The 13,121-nt window shown below is 51.4% G+C and overlaps 1 protein-coding gene across 2 annotated transcripts; it reads right to left on the bottom strand.

Annotated features, from left to right (window-relative positions):
* Positions 1 to 4,164: 4,164 nt before the first annotated feature.
* ABCF3 (ATP-binding cassette, sub-family F (GCN20), member 3) lies at positions 4,165 to 12,078 on the bottom strand. Of its 2 annotated transcripts, none has more exons than XM_011945842.1 (21): positions 11,821 to 12,078; positions 11,447 to 11,594; positions 11,228 to 11,307; positions 10,656 to 10,702; positions 10,336 to 10,433; positions 10,114 to 10,236; positions 9,691 to 9,957; positions 9,285 to 9,365; positions 9,138 to 9,197; positions 8,982 to 9,038; positions 8,849 to 8,871; positions 8,683 to 8,738; positions 8,369 to 8,569; positions 8,196 to 8,272; positions 7,081 to 7,125; positions 6,869 to 7,001; positions 5,463 to 5,551; positions 5,262 to 5,353; positions 4,940 to 5,072; positions 4,721 to 4,808; positions 4,165 to 4,633 (listed from the first exon to the last, which is right to left on the bottom strand). In XM_011945842.1, the coding sequence occupies exons 1-21, from the start codon at positions 11,891 to 11,893 to the stop codon at positions 4,475 to 4,477; spliced, it is 2,130 nt and encodes a 709-aa protein (XP_011801232.1). In that variant the 5' UTR covers positions 11,894 to 12,078; the 3' UTR covers positions 4,165 to 4,474. The 2 variants fall into 2 exon arrangements, with proteins under 2 accessions (XP_011801232.1, XP_011801233.1); XM_011945843.1 differs by having other exon boundaries at positions 11,465 to 11,594; positions 11,821 to 11,921.
* Between the last annotated feature and the right edge of the window lie 1,043 nt (positions 12,079 to 13,121).

Here is a 13,121-nt window from a genome sequence, read left to right as displayed (position 1 = left end):
ACTCTTCTGCACATTAAGGTACTAGTGGCAGCACAGTGTGGCAGTTAAGAGCTGTGCTCCTCAGCCGGGTGCGGTAGCTCACGCCTGTAATCCCAGCACTTCGGGAGGCCAAGGCGGGTGGATCACCTGAGGTCAGGAGCTCGAGACCAGCCTGGCCAATATGGTGAATCCCTCTCTCTACTAAAAATACAAAAATTAGCTGGGCATGGTGGTGCATGCCTGTAGTCCCAGCTACTCAGGAGGCTGAGGCAGGAGAATCCCTTGAACCTGGGAGGTGGAGGTTGCAGTAAGCCAAGACTGAGCTACTGCACTCCAGCCTGGGTGACAGCGAGACTGTCACTCTCTCTCTCACACACACACACACATACATACACACAACCAGCTGTGCTCCAGAAACAGACTGGCCTGGAGTCCCAGTCCTGCCATCCAGTATGTCAATTCCCTGTATTTCCTCAGGTACAAAACAAGGGTATAATAATTATGCCAGTCATAGAGGGCTGTTGTGAGGATTGACTGAGTTAATATAGGTAACACAATTACAACCCTGCCATTACACGGTAAGAGCCCAGTAAATATGAACTGTTACGATTTTAAAGTTCCTTAGCATTGTCTTGAAACAAGGGGAAGTTTTAAAAAAAAAAAAAAAAAAAAAAAAGGCCCTGGCTGAGCATGGTGGCTCACACTGGTAACTGCATCACCATGGGAGGCCAAGGCAACGGATCACTGGAGGCTGGGATTTCAAGACCAGCCTAGCTAACATAGAGAGACCCTGTTCCTACAAAAAAATTTAAAAATTAGCAGGGCGCGATGCTGCGTGCCTGTGGTCCCAGCTACTGGAGAGTCTGAGGCTGGAGTGAGCTATAATTTTGCCACCACACTCCAACCAGGGCCACAGAGTGAGATCCTGTCTCAAAAAAAAGGCTCTTTTAAGGCCGGGCGCAGTGGCTGACGCCTGTAATCCCAGCACTTTGGGAGGCTGAGGCAGGCAGATCACCTGAGGTCAGGAGTTGGAGACCAGCCTGGCCAATATGGTGAATCCCTGTCTCTACTGAAAATACAAAAATTAGCTGGGCATGGTGGTGGGTGCCTGTAGTCCCAGCTACTCAGGAGGCTGAGGCAGGAGAATGGCTTGAACCTGGGAGGCGGAGGTTGCAGTGAGCTGAGATTGTGCCACTGCACTCCAGCCTGGGTGACAGAGTGAGACTCCGTCTCAAAAAACAAACAAAAAAAGTCCTCTCCCCAGGCCATGCTCCTGGTGGCAGCTGCACCCAAAGGCCGAGCACCTGAGCAGAATGGAAGCCTGACCACCTGCCCTGACTTAGGACAACTCTGCAGGGCTGAGCCGGCTGAGGCGCACACTGGGCTTGCATTGCTGCTCAACTTCTCTCTGCTCCAGTCTTTCTCCTGGGCCTGCTTTCCTGGGTGTTGATTCCAGGAGCAACCGCAATAAATGCCCTGCATATTGGCCTCTCCAAGCCGCTTCCCAGGGCACCCAACCTGTGACAGGCACAGCAGATGCAGAGACGAGTAAGCCACCGTCTGGCCTTTGAGAATGTCATGGCCAGTGGGAACTGCAATCTCACGCAGCTCACTGGGGTGAGCACAAAGTGCAAGCAGCCCAGTTGGAGGGGCTGGAATTGAGGGAGTCCAGGCCCTACGGGGGATCAGACAGGTTGCCCGCGAAGGTATTGGTGAGTGTGGTCTGGCCAGGAGAAACAGGGAGCCCAGGATTTCAGTGAAGGTTCTGTGCACTGAGGCCTAATGTCAGCAGAGCAGCTCCAGAGTCAGCAGCTGTGGAAAGACAGCCCCCCAACTAAGTGGGGTTTGCAAGTGAAGAGGGGGCTGCCATGGTGCGCAGTCCAGAGTGAGCAGGAGTGAGCTCCCACTCTTCCACGCCAGTTTCCTCTATCCCTTCTCTGTCCTGTGCTTTCCGAAATGGAGCTGGCTGACACCGCGTTTTCCATCCTTCAAAACAACTATCTTCTGCTGATTCCCCTCTCACCTCCAAAAGCTAGGCCTTTCTCAGCTGCTCCAGTTCCTTAATCCAGCCTCTCTGAAGTCCTGTAGCACCACCTCACGTTGTCATACATGCAGACTGCTCACACGACTTTCATGGAATCATAAAATTGGAAGCCACCCTGGAGGCCCATCTAGTGCTGCCTCCTGCCCCAGGGAGGGCCCTTCTCTAAAGCAGGGCTGAACAGCCCCACTGACTGGGAATTCTCAGAAGACAGCCTGAGTTAGTCAAGTTTTCCATCTTTTGAGCCCAAACTGATCTGTCTCTGGAGTCACTCAGTGAAATATCACTTCTTTTCCCATGTAATAGTCCTTCAAATCAGATGGTCACACAAGTCACTTTTTTGAGTGCTTATATATTGTTCTTGTTAGCAAATCCTCACAATAGTCCTATAAAGAAACCAGGTAGGTGTTCAGAAAAGTTGAGGAATTTGTTGTGGTTACCTTCTGCTGCCAGCTGTGGTTATTTCTGTTACCAGCAATAGAGCTGAGATCTGATATTAGACTCCAACTCCAGTGCTCCTGAAGCACAAAAGCAGACTTGGTGTCATTTCCAAGGACTCTATAAAGAGTTGAGAGAACTCCTTTGGGGTTCACCATTGGTGAAGGGCTCAGAGGCTGAAAGCCTGGTGAGCAGGCAGGCATGATCCTATAATGGATGGCTCTGTGATACACCCACCTGTGGGTCTGAAGTTGGAAGAGAATTATGAGGGCTGTGAGCAAGCTCTCTGCAGTGCTGAGCTAAGGGTGCCCATGGCCACAGACATGGGAGGAAGGATGCCAAGGAGGCAGGCACATCAGTGGTCCTTCTGCCAGTTTTAGCAGTCCACAGAGCCTTGCCGTCTTTATCTTGCTTTAACCTCCGAAACACCGGGGCCCACACCATGCTACCCTCAGCAGCTCAGTTAAGATTCTCTGGTCAAGCTTTTTTTTTCTTTTTTTTTTTTTTTTCTTGAGACGGAGTCTCGCTCTGTCACCCAGGCTGGAGTGCGATGGCACGATCTCAGCTCACTGCAGCCTCTGTCTCCCAGATTCAAGCTATTCCCCTGCCTCAGCCTCCTGAGTAGCTGGGACTTCAGGTATGTGCCATCATACCCGGCTAATTTTTGTATTTTTAGTAGAGATGGGGCCTCCCCATGTTGGCCTAGCTGGTCTTGAACTCCTGACCTCAGGTGACCCACCCACCTCGGCCTCCCAAAGTGTTGGGATTACAGGCATGAGCCACTGCTCCTGGCCTGGTTGAGCTTTTTGACTGCAGTCTGCGTGAAGGCAGCAAGTGCTTTCTGCTGACTGGTTCCTTTGTTGTCACTGAGAGCAAAGCAGTATGTCTGTTTAATTTTTTTCTTTTGAGAGAAGTGGTCTCACTAAGTTTCCCAGGCTGGCCTCAAACTCCTGGGTTCAAGCAATCCTCCCACCTCAGCCTCCGCAATAGCTGGGACTACAGGTGTGCACCACTGTGCTCAGCTCAAATGTCTGCATTTTAACGTCCTCTGCATAATAATTACATACAACGGCTAACTCCTCAAGAAATAATATTTATAAATGATACTCTGTTCAACATCTCTCCCCTCTTAAAGATTGCTTAATTTGAAAACAAAGCGTTCTATGTCTTCCTGTTAGACCCTGTCCTAAATTCCCTATTTCCCAGGCCCCTCCTATATGGTTAGAGGAAATACAAAGAACATGCAATCACCTAAGCAAAGTGAGGACAAAGACAGTTTCTCTTCAGTGCTGAGTCTAGAGAGCAGAGAAGCAGGGCAAGCCGGAGCCAGATACCACTGGAGAAAGTAGCCACCCACGTGTGAGGCCAGGTTACAGAATCAGTTCAACTGCCCATCAGTGGGGGCTGTGGTGGCAGAACCCAAGACCCCTTCAGCTGAGGCTGAGCCCAGGCTAGGGCTAACAGCACCGCAGTGATGCCAATACACTGCCCTTCATTCCACTGGCTCAGCCCACCCCAAGGTCAGGCAGGCAGATGACCTCCATGCCCCAGCAGCTTGACAATGTCTCTTCTAGAGGCAAGGCTGGTGCTGCCATTGCTTCCTCCATGTGAGTGATACAAGTGCCATAGGAAAAGGCCAATCCGAGGGTCCACAGCCCTCAACAGGAGGCAACCACTGCCCAGGGAGCAGCAGACATGAGGCAAAGGAGACGCAGGGAGACATTTACTTTACATAGCAGCCACTTGGGGTCCAGTCAGAGCTGGGGCAGTGGGGAAACCTATAACCCCAGAGGGCACCCCCAGACCCCCGGCCCCCGGGAGACCAGTCCTCACCAACCCTTGGATGGGCTCCCAAGGTTGTGCAGAAGATGCTCCAGTCAAAAGGAGAGAGACATTTGGGAATAAGGCTGTCCCCAAGTTGGGGGAAGTCCACGGCCTGGAGTTGGTGGCCTATGTGGTGGCCCAGGGGTCTGAGAGACCAGTTCATGTCCTGGGCAAGTCCTCAGCCTGGTAGCCCTAAAGGAAGCCTTCACGGCGGAACTGTTCCTGGAGGAGGGCGCGGTACTGGTCAAATCCTCCTTCCACGCGGGTGACGCCGCCTCCTTCGCACACCCATAACTCCCGGCACACCAGCCTGATAAAGCGTTCATTGTGGGACACCAGAATCACGCCACCCTGAAAGACAGGAGAGCAGGAGGTGCTGAGGGGGACATGAGAGGCACCAAGGCCTGGGGAGGAGTGGGCAGGTGAAGGCACACTCACCCTGAAACTGTTGAGGGCACGGCCCAGAGCCTCGATGGTCTCCATGTCCAGGTGGTTTGTGGGTTCATCCAGAATGTAGAAGTTGGGGCTGGAAGGCAGAACCCAGGAAGGTAGGCAGTGAAGGGGTGCGGTGAGAGAAAATAAAGCCTTCTGATACGGTTTTCTACTGGGCAAGAAGGGGAAATGGGAGGGGAAGAGCTCTAGAAAATGAGGCCTCACCAGGGCATAGTCATCTGAGCAAAGGCCACTCGGCTCTTCTGGCCCCCAGACAAGCTGGCAACAGGGCGCATAGCCAGTTCTCCGGAGATGCCATACCGACCCAGCTGGTGACGGTACTCCTCCTCAGGCCGCCCTGGAAAAGGACTCCCCAGATCAGGTGGCTTCTTGGCCCAACTCCCTCCCTATACCCTCCAGCCACACCTCCAAGTCCCCATGTCCTTCCATCAAGGCTTGGGAGGGCTGCTCTGCACTCACCCCAAGGCAGGTCTAGCTGCCGGGGTCAGTCTCATCCCTCTTTCCCCCACTCAAATCCCCAACTCACCAGGAAACTTGCGTGCCAGCAGTTCCACAGCACTGACGTTTAGGTCCAACTGCTCCACGTGGTGCTGGCTGAAATAGCCAATCTTCAGATTCCTGAAGGCAGAAACCAAGGTGGTAAAGCAGACAAAGGCAACAGCCATGAAGGAGCGCAGGAAGCATGGGTGCCTGCAAGTGTGCTCATTGTGGTGGGGGGGGGCCTGACCTGTGAGCATGTCTGATGCCCCGAACAGGTGCCAGGTCCCCCATAAGCAGCTTCAGCATGGTAGACTTCCCGGCCCCATTCTCTCCAACCTTAAGAAACGTGAAAACGTCATACAATGTGTGCCAGAAAAATAAATACTGTAAGTTCTCACTCATATGTGGGCACTAAAAAATGTTTAGCACATAGAAGTAGAGAGTAGAGTTCTGGTTACTAGAGGCTGGGAAGGGTAAGCGGGGAGGAGGGGAATTGAGAGAAGGGATCGGGAGAGGTTGGTTAACCAAAACAAAATTGTAGCTAGATAGGAGGAATGGAGGAATAAGTTCGAGGGTTCTACAGCACTGCAGGGACGCTACAGTTCACAATGACTGATGGTACATTTTTAAAAAGCTAGAAGATTTTGAATGTTCCCAACATAAAGTGATAAATGTTTACGGTGAATATGCTAATTACCCTGATTCGAACATTACACATGTATGGAAATATCACTCTGTACCCCGTAAACATGTATAATTATGTAACAATAAAAAGAGCACTGCTGTGTGTAACACAGAAGGGAAGGAAATTAGAAGGGGTCTCAGGCAGTCCCCAGTCCCAATGACTCCTTCAACAACCAAAAAAATATTTTTAAGGACTCTAGCCGGGCGCAGTGGCTCAAGCCTGTAATCCCAGCACTTTGGGAGGCCGAGGCAAGCAGATCATTTGAGGTCAGGAGTTTGAGACCAGCCTGGCCAACATGGTGAAACGCTGTCTCTGCTAAAAATACAAAAAATAAGTTGGGCATGGTGGCGGGTGCCTGTAATCTCAGCTACTCATGAGGCTGAGGGAGAATTGTTTGAACCCAGGAGGCGGAAGTTGCAGTGAGCCAAGATCGTGCCATAGAAATCCAGCCTGGGCAACAGGGCGGGACTCTGTCTCAGAAAAAAAAAAAAAAAAAAAAGAAAAATACATGTACTAAGGGAAGCAATACTTGAGTATTTGCTAAGTGCTGGGGGGGACTTACTTCTCCCAATACCATCCCAGGCAGATGCCAGCGCCATCTTAAGGATTAGGAAGCTGCTTGGTAACCAAGCTAGGAAATGGTATAGTCAAGTTCCGAAGTCTGACCCTGAAGCCCATGCTGTCTCCTCAATGTCTCAAGATTTAGAAAACTCAGAACTGAGATCAATAAGGTAAAGTACTGCTTTAAGTATTTTTAAAACACTATATACCAGGCTCTTCCTCCCTGAAGAGCAGCACTGTGCAGCCAGAGGACAGGGCTAGTATAAGTCCTGCACAGTCCTTAGCCCAGGTCCTCTCTCCTGTTCCATGGACCTCATCCCTTTACAGCTTGAGGATCTGGGCCAATCCACACCACACACTGCGACAGGAGACTCCCAGCTCACAGCACAGAGAAACAGCAGCCATACCACACAGATGCGAGACTCGAGATCAGCAGACACGGAGAGGCGACTGAAGATGACGTGCTTCGAATCATAGTAGAAATCCACCTCATCTAGCTGCAGAATTGGTGGCGAGAACTTCTCAAACCCATCAGGGAATCTGCAGGAGGTAGGGGTGAGGATGTGGGGGCAGTTGGAAGCAAGCAATTCTCCACCAGCCCCACTGGCCCAGCACTTACTTCATTACGACCTCTGATTCCTTGTCCACAGGCTTCAGCTCAGGCCTGGGGGAAGAGATCAGGTAGACTAGATTTATGACTTAAAAAAATAACTTCCTATACAAGTAATATATGTTCAGAGAAAACTTAGAAAGGGCTTGTACTCCTACCACTCAGGTATCATTACTTTAGAGTACACTGTTCTCGTTTACTGCATGCCAAAAAACAGAATTAGGCTTTTTGTGACTTTTTACCCCCAGTTACTATATTGTGATATGTTTCCATGTTGCAAACATGTAAGCCTTATGATTTTAAGCTTCCTGCCAGCACTTATAGAAAGGGCACTTCAAGGTTAAACTCCCAATGCACATTGTCATTGGTTATTAAGGAAATGCAAATCAAAACCACAATGAGCTATCACTTCACAGCCACTAGGATGGCTAAAACTAAAAAAACAAACAGTCAATAACAGTGTTGCCAAAGACGTGGAGAAATCAGAACTCTCATTCCTTGCTGGTAGGAATGTAAAATGATGTTGCTGCTTTAGAAAACAGTTTGACAGTTCCTCAAAACATTAATGTGGAATTACCATGTAACCCAGCAATTCTGAGCCTAGGTATGCACCCAAGCAAGCTGAAAACATACGACCACACAAAAATGTGTACACCAGTGTTCACAGCAACATTACTCATAATTACCAAAATGGAAACAACCCAAATGTCCCCTAATGACTCAATAAACAAAATGCTGTATATACACACAATAGAGTATTATCCAGCCACGAAAAGAAATGAAGCTCTGACGCGCACTACAACATGGATGAGCCTCACACATGATGCCAGGTGAAAGACGCCAGGCACAAAGGTCACATACTGTACGATTCCATTTATATGAAACGCCCAGAATAAGCAGATACATAGAAGCAGAAACAGGAAGTAAATTAGTGGTTGCCACGTGCTAGTCAAGATTAGCCTTCCAAGAACAATGTGGAATACTCTGCCTCCCAGCAGAGGAGGAAGTCACAGGTGGCTTCTAGTGAAGGGGAGACCTGGAATGGTAGGGCAAGGGTGGCCTGCAAATGAGGAAGGAGACCAAGAGAACAGGAGTCAGGGCCCGGCCAAGGATGCTGTACTCACAGCTTCTCCAGCATCTTGAGTTTACTCTGCACCTGAGAGGCCCTGTTGGCATTGTAGCGAAACCGGTCAATGAAAACCTGCAGGTGGAAGAGTGCAGGTATTGGTCAAACTCCCCAACATCCCCCACTCTGGAACCCCTGGGATGGGACCCCTAGCCCTGCCAGGCCCCACACCTGGATGTGCTGGCGATACTGCTGCTGTGCCTCGTATTCACGCTGCTGGTTGAGCAGCCGCTCCTGCTTACTCTTGATGAAGGTCTCAAAGTCTCCCCGGTAACCATCTAGCCGTTGGCTGTGCAGGTGGATGATGTCTGTGGCGATGGCATTCAAGAAGTTGCGGTCGTGGGAGACGACTAGGATTGTGGAGGGCCACGTCTGAGGGGTCACAGGACAGCAGGCCCAGTTTGGGAGGGCAGTCAGTTCTCTGGCCCCCAGGTATCTTGGAGGCCGACTTTCCCCAACCCACTCCAGCACCCACGGGCACTCACCTGCAGGTAATTCTCCAGCCACAGTATGGCCCTGACATCCAGCATGTTTGTAGGTTCTGGAGAAGGAGGGGAGCACACACTTGGGATTGAAGGGCTGGAGAACTAGGAACTTGGATGCTACCACCCCCATCCATCCTAAAGTCAGGGTACCCCATTTCAAACTCACCATCTAACAGCAGAAGATCTGGCCTATGAAAAAGAATACACCGCATGAGGTTTTAGGTCAGCAACTCATGCCACCTCTCAAGAGCTAAGACCAATCTTCCACAGGGCTCCATACACTGGCCCAGAAGACTCACCTAGCAAATAGGGCCCGGGCCAGGGCCAGCCTCATCCTCCAGCCACCTGAGAACTCCCTAAAGAATGATGGAGCCACATTAGGGGTGGGTGTTCATCAGGGCAGGAAGCGGCTGAGACAACAGGGTTCAAAGCCAAGAATGGCAAGGGTCACTCACCGGGTGGGCTGCTGCTGCATTATAGGGGTAAAGCCAAGCCCGGCGAGAATGACTGACGCCCTAGTAGAGAAGAAATTGAAGAACTCAGTTGGAACAGTCCACAGAAGGGAAAGGAAATCTGAAGGAGGGAGGGGGAGCTTTAAATACCTAGCAGGTGCCTTGTCAGCCTCAATCTCCTCCAGTTTGGCATAGATTTCTGCCAACTCTGCAGCTTCAGAGCCCTCTGCCCTGGAGGGAGGAGAAACAGCAATTGGCCTAAGTGGGGGCAATCCAGGAGGATGTCCTGCACCCTATACCATTGGAAAGAAGGCCATTGGCTACCTTGTGGCTGGAAGCGGAAGAGAATACAGGAAGGATTTGCACAGTGCTCATTACCTTGGGCACTATGGAAATGGGCACTGTGGAAAGAGCAAGGGCTTTTGAGTCCCAGAGTGCCAAGTTCTAAGCTCTGCTGATTACTAGGATGGACATGCAAATTATGGATTGTTCCAGGATGGCAGGCACTCTGTGAGGGACAGCAGCTGCTGGTTGCTCCCCAGCCGGAAGCCCTCACCTGCCAGCAGCAATCTGGGCACTGAGCTCTCGCTCCCGCCGTAGCAAATCCTCTCGCACACTGTCACTCTCCAGCACACTCTGCAGGGCAGGAGTGTCATCTCCAGCAACCTCTTGCTCAACGTGCAGCAGGGAAATGTGGGCTGGAACCCGCAGACTCCGGGTGGCTAGCATCTTCAGTAACGTTGTCTTCCCCAACCCATTCCGCCCCACCAGCCCATAACGGCGGCCCCATGCCAGGTTCACATCTGCTCCAGCCAGCAATACTCTGCAGAGTGGAGAAAGGAGACCAAAGATGCTCTAGAAATAGGTGCACAGCAAGTTTAATGACAAACCTCACATTGTTTGTAGCCCCGTTTCATCTCTCCAAATTCTCCTCTGATTAGAAAAAGAAAGCCAACCCCTGCCACCACTATCCCCTCACCTATCGCCAAAAGACACATCAAAGTTCTCAATTCGCACATCATAGGATTTGTTCTTGCCAGATGATTCCAACCGACTCTCCTTTCTGCTGCCCGCCTGGCTGGCTGATGCCTCTTCTAAGACTCTTTAAAGGAAGAAATGGACAACTCTTAGTGCTCCCCACCACCTTCTGTCCAGGCAGAAACTGCTCCGCTCTCTTCTGAGCCAGGCTTCCCCCACTCACAGAGGGTTGCTGGTCTTGAGCGTGTCCTTCTCTGAGCGCTTCTCCTGCTTTGCCTTAAGTCGGGCCTCAGCCTTCTCCAACTTCTTTGCATTCACTGTCTAAGGGTCCAAACACATGGACTTCACTCTAGGGTGTAGGCTCAGAAAGGAACCCCAAGAGAGAACATCTCGAGTAAACCCTCTTAACTTACCCATGATGAACAGACTCAAAGGCTCAGGGAAAGACATAGTCAGAAATCCCCCAAAAAGATACTCCAATTAGACAGTCAACTCCCAACCCCATCACAGACACAGTCCCCTCCCTTGCTTCCTCCTCCTCACCGAGGACTGTTCCCTCTTTAGCAGTCCTGGAAGTTTGGTTCCACAGTCTGTAAGCGATAAGAAAAGCAGTCACCTTCTCCCTGAGGGAAGGGAAACTAACACTTTGAGTGACTAATATGAACCAGGCACAGACACAGACGTTTTCTATAAAGCCTTATAATCCTGCAGATAGATGGCTATTATCTTCCCGGCACTAAAACAAAACAAAAACAAAACAAACAAACAAACAAAAAACTCACATAAAAGGATAAAGAGGCATAGACGAGGCTGGGGAAGATAACCAACTCTTACAAGATCATGCAGCTGGTTAGTAAGTTGCAAAATTGGGGGTGAAAGCAAGTCTGTCCAGCTCCAGGCTCTTATACTTCCTACCACACCCAAGAGCTGGGAGAACCCTTCAACCTCCTCCCCATCCCCATCATGGGGTCTTTTGCCCTCTGGGAAGACATCAACTAGCTCCTACAACCCTGTCCTGTGGAAAAGACGTAGGAGCCCTAAGCTGCAGGGAGCAGATGGTTGGGGGCGGAGAAAAGGACAGGAGGGCAGTTAGTTCAACTTCCCCTCATTCTCACCGTAGTTCTCTGTTATCTTTGACAACTGGATGGGAGAGTCCAGTAGCACCTGGCTATTTCCCTGGCTCTGTGGCTCAGCCCTATGTGGGTAGGGACAGAAAGCGCAGTTAGGAGTTGAGGGAAAAGCTCTATGGCCATCAGACCTTCTTCCCCCACCTCTTGTCTCCGGACCGTTCGCCGCCCTTTCGCCCCCATCAACCCGTACTCCCTGGCACATACAGGCGCAGAGTGTTGTACATGCGCTGGCACACGGCCCTGATGCCCGCGTCATCCTTGCTGTCCCCGGACACCTCTTGCAATAGTTCCCCCACAGCTTCCACCAGGTCATCCACAGACTCGAAGTCCGCGCTGCCGCTGTGCAAGACGCCTGAGCAGGGCGTGGTAGAACGAGGAGGGTATCGGGTAGGGTGGACACACAAGCAGCTTCAGTCCCCAGGCAGAGGCCCCACTCCAGGCTCCAGACCCAACCGGCCCCCGGGACAAGAGGTTATGCAGAGGAGAGGCCTGGCAACAGTCCCAGGCAGGACGCTCGCTTAGACTTTCCCCCAACCTCCACTTCGGTCTCCCCAGCCGGCCGATTCAGTTCTGCTTACCCGTCACGTAGTCGAAGACTTGTCCGTCAATTTCGGGGAACTCGCTCCGCAGGATCTCGGCGCAAGTCGCCATGTTCCAGTCAGGAGCCCGTCCGCGCAGTCGCTGTGAGACCCCGGCCTAGGCCCGCCCCCTGCCTTGCCCCCGAAAGCTCGCCCTTCCTTGCAAGGCGCATGCGTAGCGGTGACGCAAGAAAGGAGCGGAGTGCGCGGAGCCCGGTGGGCGGGGCGAACGGGGCCTTGAGGGGAGGCGCCGAGTCTGCGCCCGAGCCGCGCTCTCTGCGCGTGCGCGACGCCTTTTCCGCTGAAAGATTAGCCACATGTGCGGTTCTTGCTGCCTTCTGGGAGGTGGAGTTTTCGGAGCGAGGGGTGGGGTGGGAGCTCAAGGTTTATCAGGGCCGCGAGGCACCGGTGGTCTGGCGGATGGGAGCCTCCCAAGACGCAAGCGGCTGATAAAGTATTTTGGCTTTGCCAGGTTTTATGCGCTCCCTCGAGGCGCGTCTGCTGCTGCTGCTGCGCACCCAGCCAGGTCCATTTTGGAGCTCGCCCAGAGCTTTGCTGACTCACCCCCGTCCCTCTCAGAAGCCCCCTGCTCAGTGCTTTGCTTTCGCGGGTCCCCACACCCTACGGGCTCCTCAGCCTGGTTGCCAGCGCCACCCGCCTCCCCGTCGCGACCTGCCTCTTCACACTTAATTCAGCCGACCTTTGTGAATGAAGCCAATTCAGTTCTTCCACCACCCCAGGGCACGACCAAATCCACCGCCAAAGGGCAAGAAAACCAGGACAATGTGGCCTGTATAAATTATTCCTTACGTACACCCAAAGCAGACTTCTCCGCACTCAGTAAATGCCAGTAAAAGGCTATTTCCTTTCACTGATTCCCTCAGGAAGTTAGGAATTTCCTCCAAAATGACGCTACTGCTTTACATTTAAAACGTAAATATTCCTCCGATGGTTTTCTAAAAGTGGCACCAAAAATTACATTACCCATTCACCTCCTTGGATTAAACACTGCCATCATGAGGAATCAATCCGGATACTGAACCATTTTACAGCAAATACAGGTAAAGAGGAATATATTAAGTGACTTCTTGGGGACAACAGGCAAATTCTGATGGGGGAAACTACAGAACTCTGGTTTCTTCGAAAAAATTGCAAGACCTGAAGGGAAACATCGATTTTTAAAATTTGAGAAGCATTAACCAACCACAATGGATCTTGTCTGGAAAAATTTGGTAAGACACCTGGTTAGTGAACACAGATTGGATGTGATATTAAGGAACAGGTCACACACTGATCATAGT

Source organism: Colobus angolensis, unplaced genomic scaffold, assembly GCF_000951035.1.
Source record: "Colobus angolensis palliatus isolate OR3802 unplaced genomic scaffold, Cang.pa_1.0 Scaffold245, whole genome shotgun sequence".
Classification (NCBI taxonomy): Eukaryota; Metazoa; Chordata; class Mammalia; order Primates; family Cercopithecidae; genus Colobus; species Colobus angolensis.
Note: the sequence above shows the minus strand (reverse complement) of the source record. Positions and strands in the feature narration are given on the sequence as shown.

What these genes read in the sequence shown, in the direction of transcription:
- ABCF3 (XM_011945842.1), bottom strand. Translation starts at nt 11,893, where the DNA reads ATGGCGACTTGCGCCGAGATCCTGCGGAGCGAGTTCCCCGAAATTGAC. An exon ending in AAAGATAACAGAGAACTACG is followed by an intron (nt 10,703 to 11,227) that starts GTGAGAATGAGG and finishes TATCGCTTACAG; the next exon opens with ACTGTGGAACCAAACTTCCA. An exon ending in CTCAAGACCAGCAACCCTCT is followed by an intron (nt 10,237 to 10,335) that starts GTGAGTGGGGGA and finishes CTTCCTTTAAAG; the next exon opens with AGTCTTAGAAGAGGCATCAG.